Below are 25,608 nucleotides of genomic sequence, written 5' to 3'. Positions count from 1 at the left end.
AGGTTGAAAATCTAAATATGTAGATTGTTGAGAATGGTAGTTTTGTTCAATTAAATAAATATTACAGTTTGTACAGTAGCATACATAGAAGGCAACTAGAGAATCCTATAGTAAGGAACATGATTGTTAGGATAAAACCACGGATAGAAATAAAAAACTACATGCAAATATAACTAATAACAAAAAAATAATAGATCACACAGAAATGAACACAAGGCAACAAGATTTAACGTGGTTTACCCCATCCCTGGGCTATGTCCACCAAATAGCAAGTCCGATCTTCTTACAATCCAGTAATTACAACCTGATTACAATTTGTAATCCCTTACAGCTCAATATCGCCACAAGAAGCAATTTTGCATCACACTATAATAGAATCCCTAACCCTAAGCCCTTTTATACAAATATTAAACTTCTTTAGGGTTATAACATGTCAGCCCAAATCTACGAATGGCAAATCTACAAATCCTGATAAAATAGGGCCTAAAAAATTATGAAGTATGTACAGTACTTTCCTGATCAGTCACCATAATCTAACAATGATTCTAAGGAATAAAATATTCTATAGTATTTAGAATAAGATCCCTGAAGACTTGTATACTAAACAGAAAGAAAAGAGTTGTAGGGGAAGATATGAAGTTAAGAACAAATCTGATTAAGAAATTATGTGAAGTAATCACTGATGATTATGTAAAAGTATTTTGAAAGGTATTGAGCCCTTGTTGAGAAATAAGATAAGAGAAACTATTCTTATGGGAAGAAATTATGAAGAGGTAAATAAGGAAAATGGTGAAGCCATAGTTAGCTATATGACTTCTATGCCAAAAGCCACTAAGAAGAGTATGCATCCAGAAAGAGCAAGCCCTGTGTATGTTGAGGTCAGTACACTTGTTGATATTGAAGAAGAGATTGAAGAAAAACAACAAACTAACTCACCTCTACATATGGTTATTGGGACTAAATCCATGCAAGTGGATAGTACTCATATACCAATAGATGATAAAGAAAATCCTTTTGCAAAGTATGGGAGCAACATTGTTGGCAATATTACTACCTATTCTAGCTTAGATGAAGAGGATGATGGGGAAGAGGAAAAGAGAAATTTTGAAAAGAAAAAGATTGAAGAAGAAGAAAAGAAAAGGGAAGAAGAAGAAAATAGATGAAGAGGATTGAAGATGAAAAGAGAAAGGAGGAAGAAAGAATGAAAGAAGAAAAGGAGAAAGATAGGAAAGAAGAAGAGAAGAAAATTATTGAACTTCAAGTAGTTACACCTATTGCAATGGCTACCCCAAACAACAAAATTTCCTATAGTATCTAATGAGGATGATGATCAAAAGGGGTTGATGGCTACTTTGAGAAAATTATTGGAGAAGAACAAGTCTGTTAAGAATTTAGAGAGAACTTTGGCAAAAGTTCCAGATAGAATAAAAATGACAGTATAGACCACCATTGTAGAACCTAACATTCAGAAGAAAGATAAGGAAATGATATGATATTTTGATGCAGAGTTCACCACTTTATCTTTTATTTCTTCATTGCAAACTCGGACTAAGCATGTTGCATCACTATTTGACATAGTATGCACAAATGTCAGAAATGACTTGCAGACTTTGAATGTTTGTATAAAGGCATTGAGGAAGAGCATATATGTAGGAAAGAAATTGTATGGACAATGTGAAATTTCATACAATTACTTATCAGAGTTTGATAACCTAATAAAAGAAAAAATTAGTGAGTTTCAAAAATCACTATTAGATTACAGCAGCCAGATGTGAGCATTGAAGATATTGAAGCTGATATGGAGATAGTTCACAATGCTATAAGAGGCATTCAATTTGAAAAAGAGAAGGCGATCAAGAGATTCTCTATCCTTGAAGATTATTTATCCTATAAATTTAGCATTTTGCAAAGGCAATTGGAGGAGTGTCTTGCAGCAAAGGTATCCTATGACAAATTTGGATACACAAATTTGAGCGCAACAGAAGTTGCATCATATGCATTGTGCACACTTTTTAGTATATCTAATATAGTAAAAGAAAATTGGAATAAGGATCATGAGAAGTTGAAACTTGGTTTTGCAGATTGCATACCAAGAATCTCAAGTTAGAATAAAGTAAGGTAACACAATTTTGTTTTGATTGTATACTTTTGGACACCTTTGTGATTGATGTCAAAGGGGAAGAAGAATGTAAAGGAAAATTGTATAAGGATGTATATACATATAAGAGGGAGCTTAGCTATGTATATAGGAAAACATTGTAAAAGGAGAGATAAGGATTGTAATGATCCATCAAGATATGAATAAAATTTTCAAGTTGTGAAGGCCAGTTTTGAGTAGTATCTTTTTGTATTTATTGTTATTTTTGTATGACATCATTTTGGGACTTAGCCAATTTTTCCAAATGTTGCCATCAATGACAAAGGGTGAGATTGTTTTCAATATGGCTAGGAAGATGAATGAGTGTTATCATTTATGGCAACATATATATTCTAGTATTTTAGTATGAAATAAGAGACAAAAAATTGGCTTTAAAGTATTGGACAATTTGCAGTAGCGCAAAGATAGATTTGGTATGTATGAATGATAGAGTACTAGTTAGCACATGTGTAGTTGAGGAATGATATTTGATAGTGTCATGATGACATATGTCAATGTGAAGATTTGTACAGACAGTACAATGATAGTTATAAAGGAATTACCAATATATGTAATTGACAAAGTAGAACAAATCATGATAGTAAAATGGTTTGCACAACTTAAGGAATTATTTTGGTAACAAAATAATTACTTAACTATGATGGGTCAACATCCTTGATGTTAACCTCGAGATATTTTAATCATTAGCCAAGCCTATGGAAGCTTCAAGGCTAACTGATCAAGAGTTTTGATAATTTGCAAGATATAAGTAAAGATCATATCTTGTGCATCTAGAAGGAAGAAAACATGTGATGCAAACTATTGTGAAGGAATTATATGTGATATGTGAGCTTTGTGTGATGCCAAATTTGATGAATGATCAGAGCAAGTGTGAAGTACAATAGGTTGACAGTATTGTATGTATATCTATACTTGTGAAGAAAATTGCATGTTAAGAAAGTGGGCTCTTCTTGCACACATTGTAATTGTTCTACCAAATCCTAATAGGGTTGAAGCAACTCATAATAGGGTTGAGGCTTTTAAAAAGGTCTATTTCTCTAACAAGGACTTGAGACACTATATGTATTTGCTAGACTCCTACCAGGGTCAATATCCTTAACTAGATTCTTTTGTTTAGTGGATCATTCTGTGGGTACTATCCCCATCGGGGTTTTCCCTTGGCCAGGGTTTCCCTAGTTAATAAATAATAGTGTTATGATTTTTCTTTGTGTATGGTTATATTTATTCTTTAGAATTATTAGTTTACTTTCATATGCATGTTGCAAAGTAATTAATAATATCTAGTTGAGGGAAAAAAATTGTAGAATACTAATCCCCCCCTCTCAATATTATCTATTTCTAACAACTATATCTTATACTTAATCATTTTTTGTATAATCTATCTAATCTATCATCTTTGATCAAATTTTTATTTAATCATTTATTTGATTTGATCATATAGTTTGACCATCTTATCCTAAGTCTTTGTTTAACTAATAGAACATGCTCTATTTAATTAAATAAATCTCCTTTATTCTATGTGTGCACATAAAAATAAAATAAAATACTTTTTTCTACATTTAGAATGCACACTTTCCAAGTGAGTGGAATCTCTTTTGTATCTTAAATCCTTCCAAGAATTTTTTGCCTCTTAACTACATCCATTGATTTTGCTTGTTGAGAATCTTGTGCCCAAAGTCAAATGAGAATAATTTCCCACCCTTGATTTTGCCTCTTAATCTCTACCATCCAAATCTATTTAAAAGCAACCCCCCCCCCATTTCATAATACATCTCACACACATCGCTCATCTTGCATCTTGCATATCTTTCATCTCTCCTTTGTTTTCATTCTAGAATTAGCTTATTCTCCTCTCTATTTTATTTGTTTGCATCATCATTTTAGCTTATATTGTTATTTCCTTTCTTGCACTCATATTATCTTAGTTTCTTGTGGTAGGTTAATCTTGTATTGTTAGAATAGATTTTTGATTTCTTGTTATTTACATTATCTTTATTTCACTTTCTTTGCATACCATTCTACATCAGCTTTTCATTTCATTTATCTTATATTGCATATCATCTTTGATTCCATTCTATGGTGCACCTTGCAAGGTTCACTTATATTGGTTCATTTAAGAGCCAAAAATACTATATTTTCTTATTTTCCCTAGCACGTCATAGATAGGAAGCTATAAGCCGATTCTTGAGACTTCCTTCTCCATGGGTTCTCTCAAGTGTAATGGTTTATAGAAGTATGTCACATTTTTGGCATATGCACATAGAGATGCGTGTTGTGCATCTAACATCATTCCCAAATAAATCTTCATTTTTTTATGTTGACCTAAACTGCAACCATTCTAATATAGATCCCTCTAATTATGAACTGTATCACCATAAACATATTGATGTAGAGGGAAAATAACATAATGGAAAATTACTCAAACTCAGTCTCAACACTCATGTATACTTTCCTATTCATGGGAAAAATTCACACTTATGATTTCATAGTAAGTATTTGTTCATCAAAATGACCCTTTGTCTCAACACACGCTTGACTCAATCAAGGGACAAAATATGCTCACAATGGTGTTAATTCACTCAAATGACTCAAAATACTTACCAATATCGTATTACAAGATGAGTTCATCAACTAGTAAAGTTTGTCCTTTAAGAAAAATTTATATCAATCCATGTTCTAAGGGGCTTTTTAAATTATAACATCCCAAGGGTTGTATAGGCACACACTAATATGTTTTCCCTTACTATGGAACTAGAACAAATTCAAAATAACCATTGAGCACAACCCATCGACTCTTTCAATAACACTTTATTTATAAGAACACATAATTCCTCATATCTCTATCTAGTTCACATTTTGAACTTAAGTCATAGACTATTGACTAGTAACCTAAAAAATAACTATTCCATTTGGAAGTTAAACTATATACATCAAAACCACCTTGGGGTCTTTAGGGATGAAATAGAAACTTGCACTATTCATACTAACCTAAAGGTGTTATTAGGCTTCCCTACCGAAAGAAATATCCCTTATTTATGATCAACCTACACAACCAATGCATGAGACACTTCAGTTTCATCTCAAAACAATTACTCCACCATTTAATAGTGCCTAGAAATCTCAACTTTGATTCTGCAACTTAATTTGTAATCAATCCAACATTTCCTAGGCTTGTCACATTGAGATGTCAGGCCTAGGGCATCATTCTATTTCCATCCATTCTGTTGAAATGCTATTAAAAAAGGAAACTATTAAATTGCATGTCCATTTTAAGATGAGATCTTCAATTGCAACTCCATGTTGTTCAATATCATTCTTTGTCATCTGTGGTGAATCATCTTCAGATAAATATTTCCATTTGAATGGGTACTCTCAATAGGTTTTCCTCCTAGTCTTTTTGCCTCTCTAATATCAATTATTCATTCCAACTCTATTCATTGTCTTGGTGCCAGTTCTTTTACTTAATCTTCATTATCCCTAGCTTTGACTTCACCTACATCAAACCTACACTCTTAAAGATTTTATAAAGATACAAGTTAGATACATTGAAAATGGGAGAGATGTCTACCCTGGGAGGAAACTCTATCTCATAATAATTTATTCTAAATAATGAACTATTTTGTAGGGTCCTAGTTTTGCCTTTATCAACTTGGATTATTCTCCCTTGGAAATTTGATCTTTTCCTAAATCAATCCATCACCAAACCCCCAACCTTGAACTACAAATCCCTCCTTAAATATGATCTTTATTTTTATTTATCTCCAATATTTGAAGTGTCTCCCTCACTTTTTTATGTACATCCTTCATCACTATATAAAATTATTCTTCTTGTGCACTCCTTTTAATACCTTTCAAATATATGAGCTCAAGCACCCCTCTAGGATGCATGAAATATACTATTTCAAATGGACTCCACTATGTACTTCTATTTGTAGAATCATTATAGGCATCTTCTTCCTAAGATATGATCATGTCCCAATCTTTTCCATGTTCTTTCTTAGAAACCTTAGGAGATTCCCCAAATATCTATTAACAACCTTAGTTTGACCATCTACCTAGGGATGATTTACAAATATGAATGACAGACTAGGTCCAAAATTGTTCCATGGGGTTCTCTAGAAATGTCCCACAAATTTTAAGTCTCTATCAAAAAAAATGTTGAGAGGTAGACCATGACTTTTTATAATCGATTTTTAAAAAAAAATCTATATGTTAGGTATGTAATGCCTCGCTAGGAAACCCAAAAGAAATTAACCTAAGTTTCACTAAGTTTTCCAAACATTGTTTTTTGAAAGATAATAACTTAACAACAACAAATATAAAATAGCTAAAGAAATAACATACACATAAACACATACCATAAAACAAATTACAATTATTAAGGGTCCCATGATGTTGAATCAAATTTAAGTTTAATTAATATTAAAACTAATATATAACACATCCACATTAAAGAATAACTACAAGTACAAATCCATTTAAATAATATACAATTGTCCCAAATGCCACTTGGCAATAATTAGAATGCACAATCATCCACTGTACATGTCACAGGGTATGAAAAGCTGAAAGAATATACATCATAAAATAGATTGCATCATCTCTTTAAGATCCATGAAATAAAATACAATACAATAGGTATATCCATCCATCATAGTACGCAAGAATAGAATGAAAGGAAATGAAAAATAGAGAACTTTAGCCACAACATCGAACTGATGGATCCCAATGGTAAAAGTAAAAAGCACTACCACTTGACCTCATGGTAACCCAAAAAGGTCCACTCCCACTGCGCTGAGGAGATAGTCTCAAGTCCCAAATAGGATAACAATACAAAAATTCAAAAGTAATATCTAGGTCAAGGGAAACCTGAAAGCAATCTAACTGAAGGTACCAAGACACAAGTGACATCTAAACCCAGAGGCAAACAAAGACACATAGGAAATCTACTATGTAAGTGGGCAAGTGTTATCACATGAGCCAACTCTAAGGTTACCCTAGTAGTCTTTTAATACTCTGGCCCCCTAGTGTCTCTATGCAACATCAATATCCTTTCATACTGACAAGGAATAGTAACACAGCAAGGTTGCAACCAAGCATCCTCTCTACTCTCATCCTAGTCTGTACTAGCTCTCAAGGCATGGGCGAGGAAAGACAAAGACTCTTATTAATTCATGTTACTCTCATTTAATGTAGTGTTATCACTTATTAAAATAGCCTACAATGGGTTACTTGTTAGCCTCTGTAGGGCCTTGACCTCCATTGCAAGCCACTTCCCAACATAACATATAGATAACCTACCCTTGGCTCAACGAAAGTAGAAGGTCTCATACAACCATAAATACTCTTCAATCCTTAAGAAAGCAACTAGAAATTACTGAAAAGACATTAGTGATCAAAATCACATATTTCACCCATACAATCATCCTAATAGGTCCCATTCAAAATCAAGTACATATTTACAAAATCATGACATCATCAATATCATATACTCCAGGCCTCTAGTAGACATCCTAAAACTAGTCAACACTCTAAGTCAACCCAACCCAACACCCAAGCAAGCATACAACTGCTAATGTAGTCTTGTTGTTTTGTTTGGTTTAGAAAAATATAGTTTTGAGTTAACAGTAAGGTTTTCAAATTTGCATCATAGTAAGTTTTTCCAAGTTATAAAATATCTATTTTACTTTAAAAATTGAATGCCTATCTACTACTAACTCACCGAACCGACGTCTTTATAAGGATCTTAAATTTAAATAATAATTATTAAATAATTAACTAGTAATTATTTAATAATATTAAATATTAAAATTAATTTCATTAATCAATTTCCTTTTAATGTCCTATTAAAAAATTAATTAAATTAATTGCTAATAACATATATTTTAAAGAAACTACTTAATAAATTAACATAATTTAATAATTAAAAGAAAATTATTAATAAAATATATTAATAATTAAATTTAAAAATTTAAATAAATTAAAATTTAAATACATTAAATTTTTAATAAAAATTAAAATAACACCTTTGATTTTAAAGGCCCGCCGGCCTACCTTAAAATGGTTGTCGTAGGCAGCTCTACTATGACTGTGATAGCGTATTGTTGTGTTAGCAGTAGTACCTATTGTGTGTGTAGCAATTATTGTCACAGACATGTATGGATGGGGGTGGGGGGTTTGGTGGCTCCACCCCCAATGAATATATTAATTTTTTTTGTTTTATAAAAAAACAAAAACTATGAAACATGCGCCCCCCATCATTTCTTAATTTTTATTTTTATTTTCTCTTAATAATTTTTTTTGATTTAATCTAATAGGGAAAACTCAATGAATTAATCGAATTTGCATACTATAATTCAATTTCTTTCCAAAGCCCTTGCTAATTAAAAATACCCAACAATTAAAATTCATAGAATGAGGGTTTCTAATTCCTTAATTCTAAAATACATATAATCTCATAATGGAGAACAATCAAAAGATACGACAAGGGTTCAACACAATGATATCAACCAAATCTAAAATTTTAAGAATGGATTTATCCAGGCATGAAGAAGATAGAAAATATAAGAATGGAAAACTACTACGCAAATTAACCACAAGATTCTACTTGAATCTGATGCTAATTTGACAACACATGGAGCATGCAAGTATTTCTATTTCTTTTTGAAAACCTCCTTCTCCCCAAATTGCTCGATCCTCCAAAACCTGGTAATTGCAAAATGAGCTCTAAATCTCTGAAAAAGAGTTCTTCCCTAAATTTGGGCTTTGATTATGCAATCACACTAGAGAACTCATTGATCATTATCTTTTATTATTTTATTATCTTTTAACATTTTCATGCACACACTTTTAGATATTTAATTACAAAATATCTTTATTTAAATAACTAGCTTTCTCTCTTTAATTAATTTTCTAAGCATTTTTGAAAAAATATTTATTAAGTAATAATAATATTTAGCATTTATTTAAAATGATCTCCTAAATATATTATTATTAAATTAAATTAATATTATTATGCTCCAAAATTAGAACTTATAACTTTATCTTTAAATTTAATTCTTTTATTTAATTACTTTCTCAATTATTTAAATATAATTAAATATCGAATTTACTTCATAATTTTCCATTAAATTAAATTATGAAATACTATTTTAATTTGATTTAATTATAACATAAAATCACCATAGATCCACAAGACAAACTACAAAAACCCACTAAAAAGAACAACATCTTAGATCAAACTCAAGGGTTATAATCACAAATTTATGTCATTTGACAAATTCAGAAGGGTAAACATCTCAGATACGTGTCCTACTTTCTAGGACAATTAGCTTAAGGTCAAGTTGTGGACTCGAGAATTTATCTCGCCCCTCTTACCATTTGAGATATTGTGATAGAGTACGCCCATCCTGGCAATTTAGGGGAGTCGATACTCGGTACTTGCAATCTACATAAAATCCATGCATGTACATACACATATTCTAAACTGAACAGGCAATGTCAGAAAGTGGTGCATCGTGTAGATCCCAACTAGCAGGTGACTATGACTCCCTCCCTCAACCATATCATAAACATCATACATAAAATAAAACATACAGGTACACCATACACATGCAAGTATGAGGTAAGTATCCATAGAAAACACGTATATATAATCCATCTAACTAACATCATGAAATAACTGAAATAACTGTAAACAATCCTCATCATCAAGGAATACTCATGCATACATGAAATAACTAGTACCAAGTAATCTCATCATATAATCAACTAAGCAAGAAATAATATTCAACTATTTGGGAAACAAATATCACTAATCATCAAACATAATCATAAATCTGGCCTAAAAGAGTTCAACAATAATAACTAAAAAGTAAACTAGGGTAGGCACTACAAGGCATCATTGGTACACTTAGATGGAAGGAACTATGACATTTTTCTAAATCTATCCACAAAAACAAAAATATTAACAAACCTTGCTTTATTCTTTGGTATACTAACAAAACTTCCTTGCTAACACTTTCTTATGGCCTATAACGAATTAGTAGAGGTTGGTACAGTCTTTCATTGGACAATGATCTTATTTCCCTTTGAAAATAAGTGCATTTTCCCATAAACTTTCTAGCATGAAACAACTACATCTTAAAGGCCAGTAGTAAAAACTATTAACTTGGTATAAGGTAAATTAGCAAGACCAAAGTGACCCCTTAAATTTCCATTGTGTTTCTCATTCACTATGTTTTCCCTCATAGAAAATCTGGGAACACATAATGGACTACTTTTAAATAGTAACCCTTTTTGAAACATGTATTCATAATACTCAATATGAGAGGAATCCAAAAAATCGGTTGCAAACCTCATGAACTTCATGGAAGTCCACACCATTCTTATCAATGTCTTTGAGAGGACAAAATCCCATGCTTTGCAAGAAAACCTCTTGTACGATAAGTGGCCTCCTACTTAGTGCATTCATTGTCTTGTTGACCTATCTTTTTTATGCTTTATGTTAAAAGCGTATTCTTGCAAGTGTTTTGTGCCCATTTCTATATGTTTGGTTTATTTCAAGAAAAAAAAAAATCCATTTGGTATAAGATTGTGTGTTATGATGTGCATCCTAACCAGGCTTGGAGGTTAATTTTTCCCACTTTATTCAGTGCAGTTTTTCGCAAAATTATTTCTACAGGGCCCAAGACGAGGTCAAGGGACAGTTCCCCTTGCGGAGTCCTAGGGCACAAATTCAAGACATGACATGAATGATTATTAGAAACAACAACATGAAACATCAAATTGAAAATGTAAGCATGAAAAGAGTGAAATCCAAAGTAGGTCTCCAAAATATCAGTATTTTTAAGCTAAATGCAAGAATGTCACCAAAACATCATGAGTTACAACTGCATAATTTATATAAACTCTAGTACTAAAAGTCTCCAAATAGCTTTTGTCTTACAATGTAAAAGAACTATTGAGAAAATAACTTCAAATGTCATAAGTACAACTCTTAACAGCTCAGGGTCAAATCTAGGAATCTAAGCCCCAAAACTCAAGTCAACAAGCCTCAAGACTAGGATACATCATTGAAGAAATACCTCTCAACCCAGAAGTATGTGTCATTTTTCAAAATTCACCTTCACTCATTATAATGAGTTGAAATCACTCTTAAATGGCCATAAAAAGGATCAAATCTGAGTTTGTTCAATTCTCCCACATTACTCCTATATTTTGTCTTGATGTTCCCTAACTAACTATAACTTCTAAGGAGTGAACATACTTTAAAGACATTAAAAGAACCTTATCTTCACTTCTAGAAGCTCATTAAATTCTTAACCTCCCTCAACTATTTCAATAACTATTAACTAATCTCATAGAATGATTAGTCAAAGTCGTTGAATTACAATGAATATAAGGAATAGAGGGGGTAATAATAATAATGGTTAAATTTTTATTTACTTAAATACAAAAAAAACAATGAAGTATCATTGCATCACTAAATAAATAGCCATGGTGCAAAAGACGTTTGCTCAAAATAATGCCACAAAAAATGGTTATCGATTGGACTCCAAAAATGTTTAACAATAATTTAGGGCATAATAAGTACATCAAAAGCCCTAAAAGTTATTTGTTCTTTTCATTCTTTGCAATTTGGAGAAGGGAGACTGAGGGTTTAAATCCTAGCAATTGCAACAACATTTTTTATCTTATATAAAAACAAATTTGTCATGTTAACACATTCTTGTCAAATAAATGTTTCATTTACACCCTATGGGAAATGGTCACTACTATTCTTTGCACAAAACATGGACATTTAATGGTTTTTTACTGCATTTTAATGTCACTTGTTTTCTTTGAAAACATTCTTGAGGGGCTATCTAAAAGAAGATTTTTTGAAGTCCTTTTTTTAACTCATTTGGGCCTTTTCCTAACCTACATGTAAGCCATTTGTAAATCTAACCCCATATACTCATTCTAGTTCTACCATCTTGGTATTTATTTGTTATTTTATATGAACAATGATAGAATATTAAAATTTAGTCGACATTTCATGATGAAATTGTTACTTTTCCCTCTCCTTTTATATTTACATATATCTACATGACTAACACTTCTTCAAGCATAATTCATGGCCTCCTTAAAATGGGTTGCATTTATTTCATACAACATTGATTTCATCTTCATCCATAGCTTCAGTGTTTTCCCTTCTATCATTTTCATGTTGAATCTCCTTTTCAATGTGCTCTCTGACAGCATATTTGTAGGCTTGCTGAAAAAATCCAATAATGTCATCTCCACTAAATTTGTTTGTGTATTGAGCAAGAAATTGAAATATCAATGTCTCTTGTAATGGGTGACTTTTGGAGACAAGATTTTGAAATTTTGAAACTATAAAGCTTCATTAGGTAATAGTATGTATATTAACTAATCAAGACATCTTGGTTTTAACAAAGATGTTAGGTCAATTTGTTGCTCCTATAATGCAAATACTTTTCTTTGCATTTGTATCATTCATTTCAGTCAACAACTAGTTCAAAACTCTATCTCTTGCACCTCTAGCATCCCCAACACTACTACCACACTAAGTAGCAATTGAATCAAGCATATAAAATAAATAAGACATAGTGTGTTGACAACCTGGTTTTATCAAAAATATCCTGCACATTGGCCACACTTTCTCTGAACCATATTGTTAGCAACTTCAGACCCTTAACACAAATAAATCATGGCACTCATTGGAAATAACATTTTCTAGTATTATTTTACTATTAAGATTAGAGAATGAAAAATAACAATTACATACAAATATAATTAACATCTGAAAGGAATAAATCTCATAGAAGAGAACAAAAGACACAAAGATTTAGCATGGTTCATCCAATCCCTAGGCTACATTCATCAAACAGCAAATCCAATATTCTTATTATATAGTGATTACTATTGATATTGGATTGGTTTTGACATATGAGTGACAAAATACTTAAGTCATTTACTTAGTTCATGCTGAACAAGTAATGCATGCCAAGCATAAGTTGTCAAATAATATATGTCGAGTAACTAGTAAGTGTTGAGAAGATAGTAAGTGTTGAGTCATTCAGATGTCGAGTGATCAATGGATGCCTAGTTATTCAAAGGCTGAGTTATAGCATTGAAGTTACAATTGATGTCGAGCATTAGGGACTTCAAGTGCCGAGTAATACAGTTTTGACATAAGTATTTGTAATGGCACAAACTACTATGTAAACCTTTTTGGAGCCAACTTAAGGATTGTTTTGTGATCTTAGATGATAAGGACGAATCTTTATTAAGAATCCCTATGCAGTACATGCAGCCACTCAAAAAAGGGGAGGTTTAAGAAGCAATATGGATGAATCACAATTGTTGATTCATACCTAACCCTAAATCACCTATGTCTTCTTAAGGAGGACAAACCTTGAACTTTTTATGAACGAAGAAGGAGAAAAGAGAGAAGTTTGCATGTGAAAACAGAGAATTCATGGTGACTAGGGAGTTGTCAATTGAGATACATTACAAAATTAGTTAGAGGAGAACAAAGGAAAGGAATTTGAAGATGGCAGAGATACAACTAATCAGATAGGATCAAGTACACATCAAGAAAAAGGTGATCTGTTATCTAACAACATAGTGCTAACTGCAGGATCATTGTTGAGACATTCTAACAGGTGAATCAGTTGGCTATTGTAAATCCTTTAATGAGGTGTTTACTTCATTATAAGTTAAAGTCCTTTTACCAAGAACACTTCTAATAGGATGTTGAATTCCTTTAATAGGGTAAGATCTAACAATATTTTAAGCCTTTAACAAGGAAGACCTTTCATAGGGTAGATCATGTTTCAGGATCAAACATTCTAACCTTCATTGGATACACTTTATTACTGCAGTAGTGGAGATTTGTGGGTGTCATCCCCACCCCATTTTTACCTTCTTCTTGGAGATTTTCTAGGTAACCAAATATCTTGTGTCATACATGAGTTGAATGTTTATTTACTTTCATTCTATGGATGCATATGATTAATTTGGTATTTCAGTTTACATGCATAGATTGTGAGATGGAAGTGTGGTGAATGATTTTAAGGTTGAAGTTTTAAGTGTTGATTTCACCCCCACCCCTCTTAGAGTTTACTTTTTCCATTGTATTTCCAACAATTCCAATAAGGTCAAAGTCACATAAGCAAGAATTGTCCAACAAGGTCAAAGGTACCTAATAGTCAATAAAACAAATACACGGGATTTCAATGTCACTAGTTGAGAACCATTTTAATGATGTTTTCTTTTTTGGTTGATACTAATTTCACATATGCACAGGTTGTAGGTCCAAAGGTAAGATGGTTGACACCTCTAGCATATGAGATTAATGTGGATGAGGCATTTGCAGCAATTATAGCTTCTCTTGCAAAAGAAGTAGATAATAAGGTTACTAACTTCGGTAATTATGATGTTGCAAAATCAAAGATAACTATGGACTTGAAGACAACTATATTATTAAGAAAGAAGAACAAAATAGTTAAGAATCTTAAAGAAAAAGTTGGTGAAGGAGTAGAGGAAGATGAAGAAGAGGAAGATTATGAAGATACTAAAGAAGAAGATGTCCTTGCTCAAGCACCATTGGACCCAACCCAAGGTCAATGAGAAGATCAAAGTGGAGAGGAAGTCAAGCTTGAAGAAGGTGCATAGGGATAAGAAGCTAGTGAAGCACCTATGGTCATAGAGAAGAAGAAGAGGAAAGCTAAAGCTCTAATAGTCAGCAAACCAAAGAAGGTTGTAAAATATAAGCCTATAGTTCTAGCTACCAGAACCAGCACAAGAGCTACTATTAAGAAAGATCAAGAGGTGGAAAATTCAAAAGAAAAGAATGCCAGGAAAGCTATACAAGATGATGAACCTGAGAAGAGACAAAGGAGAAAGTACATTGCTCCAGTCGAATCAGATGAGGAGAGGACAGAGTCTGATGATAATAGCCAAATGAAAGTGGTAAGTCGCAGTCCATCTGATTTGGATAATCTATGTGAAAATATAAAGACTAATGCAAATATAAGTGGATTTTTACATATTGAATTTGATAAGCTTGGAAAGCTAGAAATGGATAAGGTATAAGAGTTAGTATATGCCATGATGGAAACATTTAAGATGACTCCAATTGAAATTGCCAACTCTTTAACAAAGAGCTTATATGATAGAGTTGAGCAAAGATGGAAATATAGTCTCACAACATAGATAAATATAAGAGAAACTACACTTGCAAGAGTGATGCCAAATTTAGATAAATTTGAGATGGAAAAGGCCATTAAGAAGTATGTAGGAAGATTTTCTCTAAAGTACTAAGCATTCGATATCTTTCAGAATAAAATTGAAGATGTTTTTCAACGGAGTACCCAAGCATGGAAGGTAATTTATGGGCTAACAATACCGAAGGAAATTGAGCAGATGCCTCTTAAGGTAGGTGATTAAAAAGGTGAACACGAAGTAATTGAGGTTACTGAAATTGATATTGGGAAACATGCACATGTGGAAGGCACTAAGAAAAATGCAGATACACAAGAAACAACTGAAGATGACAAGCAAACAGAATAGAGTATACCAGATACACAGATGCAGAAAGCTAATCCATGACATGTGACACAAGTAGAGACTAAAATTATACAGGTCAAGGATGTTTCCGACAATGTGCCTCAAAACATCAATCCCCTAATTGAGGAGGACATGAAGAAGATATTGCTAGACACCACCACCAAGGCACAACTATGTAGTCGTCCTATATTGGTGAGTGTAGATGAACTTAAGAAGGTAGAGAAGACATCTATAGAGGTGGAAGCACAAGACGTATAAAAAACCCCTCAATTTACTGTGACAAAACCTACATTACCCATTGTAGTGTATCAAAGAAAAGAGGCATCCATGATAAACATCAACAAATTGGTGCACATTGTGTCAGTACTAGAAGTTTCTATAGTTGCATAAGTTGAAAAAAATGTTCAAGGTGCAATTGAAATTAAAAGGCAAGAAGAGGAGAGAACTGAAGAGTTAGACTTGAGCACAAATCCAGAGGAGCAATTAGCAATACAAACACTCGTTACTTTTCTAACAACTGCTACTCCTCCAAGTCAAGCACTTCATAGGCCAAGTGTAGAAGCTACACCACTACAATCATCAAGGCCTAGTCCTTATACATCCAAGGTAGATGAGGTTACATCATTTAGTGATGTCAACTTGGATGAAGTGATTGTTTTACCAAAGTTTGACCTTGCAAGAATCACTATTGAACAAATGAGCATACTACAAGATGCACTTGCAAAGAAAAAGAATCAAGAACTACTTAGAAGGGATCATAGGCAGAAGCAAGCATTGAAATACATCAAGGATATATTTCTTGATGCATTCAGCTTGCCAGCACCTAAAGAAGACAAGCCTATCATGGAGCAGTTGGTAAACATTGTGGAATAGATTAATGATACAAACCTAGATTCCAATATAACATTACTTGAATGGTCTAAGAAAAAATTTGAAGGATAAGTCAATGAAAAGATATCAAGTGCTATTGCACTTAGTTAGGTTGAGTTAGCAACCGAGATTGACAATGTAAAGAAAGTCTCAAAGAATATTTCCTCACTTTACACCAAGTTGTGTGATACAACTTTGTTCACACAAGAAGTGCAGCACCATATTGCAAATCTAGAGGGAGATATGAAGCTAATAGGTACTACTCTACCAAATTCTCCAGCTAAGAATTAGAAAAAATTTGGAAATTTGATGAATTTCCAAGGTCAGTTAGTATATCTACATGCTAAAGATACAAATATTCAAGCTACACTAATCAGCACCCAATCCATGTTGACCCCTCACATAGATATACCTCACAAGGAGCTAGCCTTTGTAGAGACATTAATATAGAAAGGTCCCCATCTTTCTACACTTGAAGGCTTAGTTCATCTTGCTACCAAGTTAGCCATCCAAATCAAATCATTGGAGGTAGCTTGTGATAACTGGGATGCAGCTCTAAAGACAATACTTGAGGTACATAAAAAAATTTGGACAAACACACTATTCATGTACAACCCATGACATAAGTGTCAAAAAGGGGGAAAATAAATGAAGGGAGAGAATGAAGAAAGGGGGAGAATGTATGATAAGTAGAGATCAAGTAGAGATAGGGTCAGCATGTGTAGAATCTACTCAGAAGGCATATTCAGTTTCAATTCATAATGAAATAATCAACTCAGGGGGAGTTATTAAATTTTGAGGTATGACTAATGAGTCATAAGTTTTGCAAAATTTTGATCTTTTGAAATTTTGTATGTAAATGGATATTATCTGAGTTATGCTTGAAAGACTAAGGTTATTCATGCATGACCAAGTATTTTTCCACTCATGTCAAAGGGGGAGATTGTTAATATCAGATTGGTTTTGACATATGAGTGACAATATACTTAAGTCATTTACTTAGTTCATGTTGAACAAGTAATACATGTCGAACATAAATTGTCAAATAGCATATGTTGAGTAACTAATAAGTGTCAAGTCACTCAAGTGTCGAGCAGATAGTAAGTGTTGAGTCATTCAGAGGCTAAGTTACAGCATTGAAGTTGCAGTCGATGCCAAGCATCAAGGACTTCAAGTGCTGAGTAATACAGTTTTGACATAGTTGTTTGTAATGGCAAAAACTACTATGTAAACCATTTGGAGCTGACTTAAGGATTATTTTGCGATCTTAGATAATAAGGATGAATATTTATTGAGAATCCCTATGCAGTACATGTAGCCAATCAGAAAAAGGAAGGTTTAAGAAGCAATATGGATGAATCACAATCGTTGATTCATACCTAACCCTAAGTCACCTAGGTCTTCTTAAGAGGAAAAACCCTAAACATTTTATGAATGAAGAAGGAGAAAAGTGAGAATTTTGCATGCACAAACAGAGCATTTGACTAAGGAGTTGTGAATTGAGAAACATTGTACAATCAGTTAGAGGAGAATACAGGAAATGAATTTGAAGACAACAAAGATACATCTGATCAGATAGGATCAAGTACACATTAGGAAAGAGGTGATATGTTATCTAGTAGCAAAGTGCCAACCGTAGGATCATTGCTAAGACATTCTAATATGTGAATCAATTAAATCTCTTAACAAAGTAGTCTTAACAGGCTATTATAAATCCTTTAACAGGGTGCTTACTTCATTGTACATTAAAGTCCTTTTACTAGACATACTTATAACAAGGTGTTGAAATCCTTTAACAAGGTAAGATCTAACAATCTTGTAAGACTTTAATAGGGAAAACCTTTCATAGGGTAGATCATGTTTCATGATCAAACATTGTAACCTTCATTGGGTACACTTTATTACTACAGTAGTGGAGATTTGTGGGTGTCATCCCCACCCCAGTTTTACCTTCTCCTTGGAGGGTTTCTAGGTAACCAAATATCTTGTGTCATACATGTGTTGAATGTTTATTTACTTTCATTCTATGGATGTACATGATTAATTTGGTATTTTAGTTTACATGCATAGATTGTGAGATGGATGTGTCATGAATGATTTTAAGGTTGAAGTTTTAAGTGCTAATTCACCTCCCTCTTAGAGTTTACTTTTCCCATTATATTTTTAACAATTACAACATCATTACAATCTGCAATCCCTTGCAACTCAATATTATCGCTAGAAGCTACTAAATTATCATACATCATAAAATCCATAACCCTAAGCTATTTTATACAAGACTTATGCCACTTACTAGGGCTAGAATATGTCAACCAATAGGAAAATATCTCCTGACATCTTTTATAACCATAAAGTCACTTTTGGCCTCACAGGTCATTGCCCATAGTCGAAGCTCTACCCCAGGACCTTGTAAAGGGCATTTCCCCTTGAACCAAAAAGGAGCATTACCCTTGACCTTATCATGGGGGAATTTCTCCACAACCCCCATAGAAAAAAATCTAGGGAGAAATTATGCAAAAAAAAAGTGGGGTAAAATTAACCTCTGAGTTTGATTAGGCTCCACATAACAAAAATCTCCCACTTGGAGACTAATTAGAGTCCATAACAATAACCTCCCACTTGGAGACTGATCAAAATCTGCAACAATAACATCCCATTTGGAGGCTAGTCATATAACTGGTAAGCATGTAGCTCCCACTAGAATGTAAAACAACCCTAGACTCTGTTATTTTTTAATTTTGTTCAGCCTAGAAGACCAATTGAAGCTAAAAAAGAGTTCACCTTCTCCCTTATTGTTGCCTTTGTAAACATATATGATAGAATATCATTTGTATGTAGCTTTTTCAATTTTGACAGTCATCCAAAATTATCATATTTGAGACATTTTTATCTTTTACCAGTCTCACTCTCAACCAAGCCTTTCCATTTCTTAAAAAGTACAATTTCTATTTAAGGAAATAAATCCATACTTTTTCTAGTTGCATCATCAATGAATGTCACATAACACCTAGAGCCGCCAAGGGGAGATATTTGAGCTAGTCCCCATATTCCTATATGCACAAGTTCTAATTTCTCATATATTTTCCTTCCCACTCTTCACAAAACTAACTCTCTTTTATTTTCCATAAATACAACTCTCACAGAAATCCATATTGGCATAATTTAGACCTCGTAAAACTTTCTTTAAATGAAGTAATTTCATACTTTTTCACTTATGTTCCATAGTGTTGTTTTAGAATCTAGAACAATAGCTTGATGTTCTTCCTACTCAACTACAACACCTACTCCTGAACACTAATCTTTCTCTGAAACAATTGAAGTAAAAGGAATAGTATGATATGTACAAAGACATAAGGTGTCTACTTTCACACCTTTTTCTACTAAGAAACCTTTTGAAGCCTTCTAATTTTTATCATTAAAATTAATTGTATAACCCTCATCACCCAATGGCCCTACTAAAAAATAATTTATACTTAGCCTTGGAACATGTCTTACCTCTTGTAATAGCAAATGACTCACATTCTGCAACTTAATCTTGATTCTTTATTTTCCAACAATCTAATAGGATTCATTATCTCCCAAATAAACTAGCCCAAAATCTTTTTAGACATAATCAAGAAAATAACTTGTATGGTGTGTAACATGAAATGAAGCCCTTGAATCTAAAACTTTTGAATCATCAACACTTTCTAAGAGGAGAAGAAAAGTTTCCTCTTTTAATTTATTACTTGCTACATTTTCCTCCTTGTTTCCTTTTTGTTTGTCTTTTTCATTTTTCTTTCAAGACCAAAAATCTTCTTTCTTATTACCTAATTTCCCACAGTACCAACAATTTCTTAGTCCTTTAGATTGAGACCTCTTTCCCTTTGGTTTTCCTCTTAATTTCCCATGATTTCCAGAATAATTTCCTCTTATTTGTTCTCCATTTTCTTTATGTGTTCAAAGCACTTACATGTAGATCCACCTGAGCTTTTCCTACAAATTTCCTCACTTAGAATAACATCAACATCATCAAATTTTAGGGTATTAGAACCAAAAATATATTTACTCACAGCCATTCCAACTTTCAAGCTAAGAACATAGAATCAAGAGATCCTTTGGGTAGAGTACTTCTAGATGCAAGCCTATAGTGATGAAAATAAGTAATGATCCGCTCCTTGAACAATTATTGCTTGTGAGTATTCACAATAATAAGTAAAATTAATATTCAAACTTTATTGGCTAGATTTGATTTACAGAACAATTATTGCTTGTGAGTATTCACAATAATAAGTAAAATTAATATTCAAACTTTACTGGCTAGATTTGATTTACACGCACATTGGCTCTAAAGAGACTTTGTGCCTATGACATGTGAAAATTAATGACACACTCCTTGAAATTATTGTTCTTTGAAAACATCAATAAGTAAAATTTATATTCAAACTATCTTATTAAATCCTTACTAGGACCCACTCTTTGAAATTATTGCTCTTCAAAAACAGAGGAAGTGAAATTTATATTCAAACTTTCTTATTGAATCTGTACTAGCAATAAGAAAAGACACAAGTTAATTTCCAAACCATGACAAAATGAAAGAATATAATGATTTTTCTTGAAATTACTAAAAAAATAAAATAATAAACATCCTTAGAATAAATGTGGGCTCCCAATTAATATGCAAATCAAGTTTTTCAATGTACACCATTCAAAGACTCTTGGTTGATTTTTATTTGTATTTTGGCTTATTTTATTCATTCCAAACTGCTCTCAAATAATAACTAACTAATAGCTTTTTAAATTTAAAATTTAAAATTACATAAATATTATTTTAAATAAAATACGTCTTGACTTACAAATTTTTAAAAATATAATTAATTAATTGAATCATTTGACATTAATAACCCATTTAAAGATAATGAACTTATTGAATTAGTGATCAGATAATGTTGAACAATATCTAAATATTATAATAATAATAATAAAATAATAAGTTTGAGGCCTGCCACCCGGGCGACTCAGAAATTAGCACCATACATTAATCGAGACGATAACACACGGGATAAACGGATTAGATATTCTGTGAAATTTTTGGAAAAGGTCGCATCAAATCAATAATAGCTTCCTAAAAATACTGCACACATCAATTAAAAATACAGCAGATCAAAGTTATCGTTGGCTTTCCGGACACGCTTGTTCTGTGGGACATCCACAGCTCATCAGAGAATCCACATCCTACAGTAGGTTTAGTTCAAAAAATTAAAGAATCTCGGCTAAGCGTGTATATACGTATTATGTACATTACTTGGGAGCGTGGAGGTCCCAGGTTCTAATCTCTGCCTTGTCTTTCACAAAAATGTGTTTGTTTAATGCTGTTTGCTGTGAAAATGTTTTTGTTTAATGCTATTTGCTGTTAGCTGGAGTTGAGTTGCCAGTCTGGAAGCTCATCAGCCTCTAGTTCTCATGATTATAATGCTCCCGTTTCCTTCCGTGTGGACTTTTGTACAGGCGACGACAGTTTTTCCAGAAATTGCCGACCTTTGCAGAGGTTTTGCCCGTGTACAGTCTTGGACTTGCAGAAATGTTGAAGTGCTCGAAATTTTGTGGTTTATGTCGTTGAGCGTTACATCTCCTTGCATCCCACATGGCTTTATTAGAGCAAATGGATATGTCACTTTTCCTCTTGTTCTTTGATTCCCTGCATTGGAGATTTAGAGAGATCTTTAAGCTGAAGTGCTTAATGTTTCATGGAGCAGAATTTGAAAAACCTTTAAATACAAGTTCTTTATGTTTAATTTTTACAAAATTAAAAATTGGGCTGGGAATTTTAGACTTTGGGCATGAGAACCTGTAGGGAGATTGCTTGGAGGATTGCCAATCAGACCTTGCGGTGTGCCTACATCTTCATCGGGCTGTAACAGATTACAAAATTCTGAGGAAAACAGAAGCAAAATACTTTTAGTGCCATTTAAAAAACCAATAAAGAATTCCTCTCGCTGCGTAAAGACCACAAAATTACAGGAAAAAAAAATGAGGTGCAACAGAATCAATGAATCTTTGGTGCCAATTCCAGCTCCAACTTTCTGAAAAATTATGTACGCAAAACTGAAAAGTATGTTGTGAAATCCAAGTAAAATTTATGAGTTACAGCGGATTCTAGAATTTCTGAGGGATCAGACAGCGAAGTTTGGAACAGTAACTGTGATTTAAAATTCAATAGTTCCAACTTCAGTGCACCCTATAATTCTGAAAAAATCTGTAGCAACTTGACTTTTAGCTACGGTTTGAAATGCAGTATAAATCATGGTAACAGAAAATTGCACAGCACGTTTATTCTGTTTTTTCTACGTATATCTTACTGCATCAGCATTAAAAATTACGCAGAACCAGAGAAAATTAGTAAGAGTGCAAATTTTAGCTTACGTAACCAAATAGTTAGAATTTTTTTTGCGCGTTTAACTGAAATCCAATTTCTTTTGCAACTGATTGTAGTAGAGCTGAAGTTTTTGAAGAAATGTGCTTAGAAAATGGGGGAAAAACAGAGTTTCTACTCATCGAGGATTTAGGGGAACCTATTAAAAAATAAGTCAAAATTTAAATGCAAGTTTGATACACACTAAAAAGCAATTATGTGAATATTACCTGATAAATCGATCTGGTCATCAAATCCTCCTGAAGCATTACTGTTAGATAAACCAATTATTAGCATTGACAGCATCTACAGAAATTCTTTCCTAAGTACTGCACAGAAGACAAATCTGCTTACGGATCGTTTGCATTGTCAGGCATTTCCCCTTCGTTGATGCATCCAGCCATCCAGGTCTCAGAGGAATTTTCCAAGCTTTCGCCAGAAATATCTTCTGTACGGAAAATGGAGGGAAGGCCGTAAGTTCTTTGGTCTCAACAGAGAAAAAAAGACAAGGAAAAAGAGAGTCTAAAATTGCAGACATTTCAAGCGGATTAAAGGTTTACCGTTTCTACAAAATAAGAACGAATCCGAACCTACTGGATCTGACATTTGAAGATCTCCGCTTTGATCCTGTAAAAACAGAATCGAACATATCTCACGTAACACGTATTTTGGGTAGTTTAAACTTTTCACAGCGACATATTCAAATTGAAATACCTCAAATCCGTCGTTTTGTTTATCGGCAAATCTTACCGCCTCAGAAAATTGAAGCATTCGACGCCTTTTAAATGGTGGACTATTTCCCACAAAGCTGGAAGATTCAGGCTCCCTGCTGCCTGAAAAGGTTATGGTGAAGATAAAATTCGAGTCCAAGAACGGCAACAAAATTTCTTTGTAAGGAGCGTAAATGGCAAAGCTCACCTTGACTGTCAGCGGAGATTTCTTCAGCTTGCGTCAAATCAAAATCGTTCAACAAGTCCGAGAGCGCTATTATATTAGCACATCACATCAGGAGTCACGTTATCACTTACAATCCGCAAACAAGAAATAAACGAAGATTTTTTTTCTAAATAAAGACTTACCGAGAGAAGAGTCCCCGGCTAAATCTTGCCATGTCCAGGCCTCGCTATCCTCCTCGAACGACATTTTCCTTGGAAAAAAACGGAAATATTCCGTAATAAAAAAATTTTCAAATATAAAAGTTTTGCGAACCCTGATATGCAAGATCGTTTGAAACCGTGGACTAATGATAAGTAAGTTCCGCCGCTATTTACAGTAGTTTTGAAAAGCTCCGAAAGCAGTGATCCACAAAAATTTAATGAAGCCTTGAGATTTTTGAAGCCGAGCAGGACAAATAAATACTGAAGCCTGGAATCTCTCTCTCTCTCTCTGGAAGAACCATAGGAAATTGTAAGCAAAATGTTCGGTGCAATTTATTATTAGACTGCGACAAGAATTTATGGAAAATTTACAAGAAACAGGCGACTGCGCTATTCACCGACATAAATGCTCAAAGGTTAGATTGTTTGATCTTACCCTGACGATATCTAGTAGTAAATAGCGAAAAGCTCGAACACGCTATCTACATTCCTTCCAGCTTCCAAGTTTATTGTCGTCTCAGCTCCCACAATTCTTGAAGCTGACGGCAAAATCACAATCTGAATCCAGCCGTTGCCCTTCAAGGGTTTCGTTTCGATTTCTCCAACGCGAACCCAAACTAGAGGGGCAAATAGCCGTTTCGTTCCAACATCAGCAACTCAAACTGAAAAACGGCAAACAAATTAAGTTTTCCGGCCGACATTTCCAAAACGATTGTCACCAGATGCCACAAGTTCTCGACAACAAGAAAAATTAGGTATTATTCCTCTTCTCACAATTTCGAAGATTTTAATGGCGAATTCGAAAAGGAAGCTACGGTGGCGTGTAAGAAACAATGCAGCTTTTCCGATTGTCAAGGTACTCGGAAGGGGAGCTGCTGGGACTCGAACCTAGGCCTGCGGGTATCAGAAGTACCTAGAGTTTATTGAGTTTATTGAGATTCGAACTCGAGTTAAAATTTCTCATAGGCTGCCAAACCCTTAAAAGGACATCACACATCACACGCGCGAAGCGGCTCTATCTGAGCCGTCGGCCATGGATGAGGATAAGAAGCTGCGCGACTTTTAAGGCAGCGGATAAATAACGTTCCCAGAAAATCGTCGGTGATAAGAGCTTCCCATGTGTTCGGAGCAGTTGCGGGCCGTCGATTTCGGGAGCGTAGTGACGCTGGAGGCGCGGGGTAGGAGTGAGCAGAGTATTAATGATTATGAGTACAGATTTATATTTAAAAACAATTCATTTTTCCCAGTCAACGACGGTCAACAATTCCAGCGCACCGGAAAAGAAGGTGGTTTAGGTAGAAATACGGCAATTTTACTATTTGTTAATTGGTGTACATTGTGAAATGGTTAAAGAGAAGTATTTAGTGTTGTGTGGGGCCCAGTGCCATTGTAGTTAAACGGTCCACTGCTAACTTCAATAGCTGTGATCAGAGTGGGTGTTTTTTGTCCTTTTTGTTTTGTGTGTCTTTAAGTCGGGTTTATTTGATTGTTTTCCTTAAAGGGAATTAAGACAA

At 33.5% G+C, this 25,608-nt stretch overlaps 1 protein-coding gene across 1 annotated transcript; it reads right to left on the bottom strand.

The window, feature by feature from the left end:
• Nucleotides 1-21,645: 21,645 nt before the first annotated feature.
• LOC149564653 (protein XRI1-like) lies at nt 21,646-25,292 on the bottom strand. The gene is made up of 9 exons (XM_089818213.1): nt 24,531-25,292; nt 24,077-24,383; nt 23,916-23,981; nt 23,712-23,830; nt 23,558-23,624; nt 23,352-23,445; nt 23,228-23,268; nt 22,434-22,517; nt 21,646-22,283 (listed from the first exon to the last, which is right to left on the bottom strand). Exons 2-9 carry the CDS (start codon nt 24,138-24,140, stop codon nt 22,033-22,035), a joined length of 786 nt encoding a protein of 261 aa, XP_089674339.1. The 5' UTR covers nt 24,141-24,383; nt 24,531-25,292; the 3' UTR covers nt 21,646-22,032.
• Nucleotides 25,293-25,608: the final 316 nt, after the last annotated feature.

This window comes from Cupressus sempervirens, chromosome 3 (assembly GCF_028749045.1).
Source record: "Cupressus sempervirens isolate cs-2001-9-10 chromosome 3, ASM2874904v1, whole genome shotgun sequence".
In the NCBI taxonomy this organism is placed as follows: Eukaryota; Viridiplantae; Streptophyta; class Pinopsida; order Cupressales; family Cupressaceae; genus Cupressus; species Cupressus sempervirens.
The sequence above is the reverse complement of the archived record's forward strand: the minus strand, read 5'-3'. Positions and strand labels throughout refer to the sequence as shown.

Coding starts and splice junctions, on each gene's coding strand:
- LOC149564653 (XM_089818213.1), bottom strand. CDS start 24,140: ATGTCGTTCGAGGAGGATAGCGAGGCCTGGACATGGCAAGATTTAGCC. Junction 23,831..23,915: donor AATCTCCGCTGACAGTCAAG/GTGAGCTTTGCC, acceptor TAACCTTTTCAG/GCAGCAGGGAGCCTGAATCT. Junction 22,284..22,433: donor TCCAAGCAATCTCCCTACAG/GTTCTCATGCCC, acceptor TCTCCAATGCAG/GGAATCAAAGAACAAGAGGA.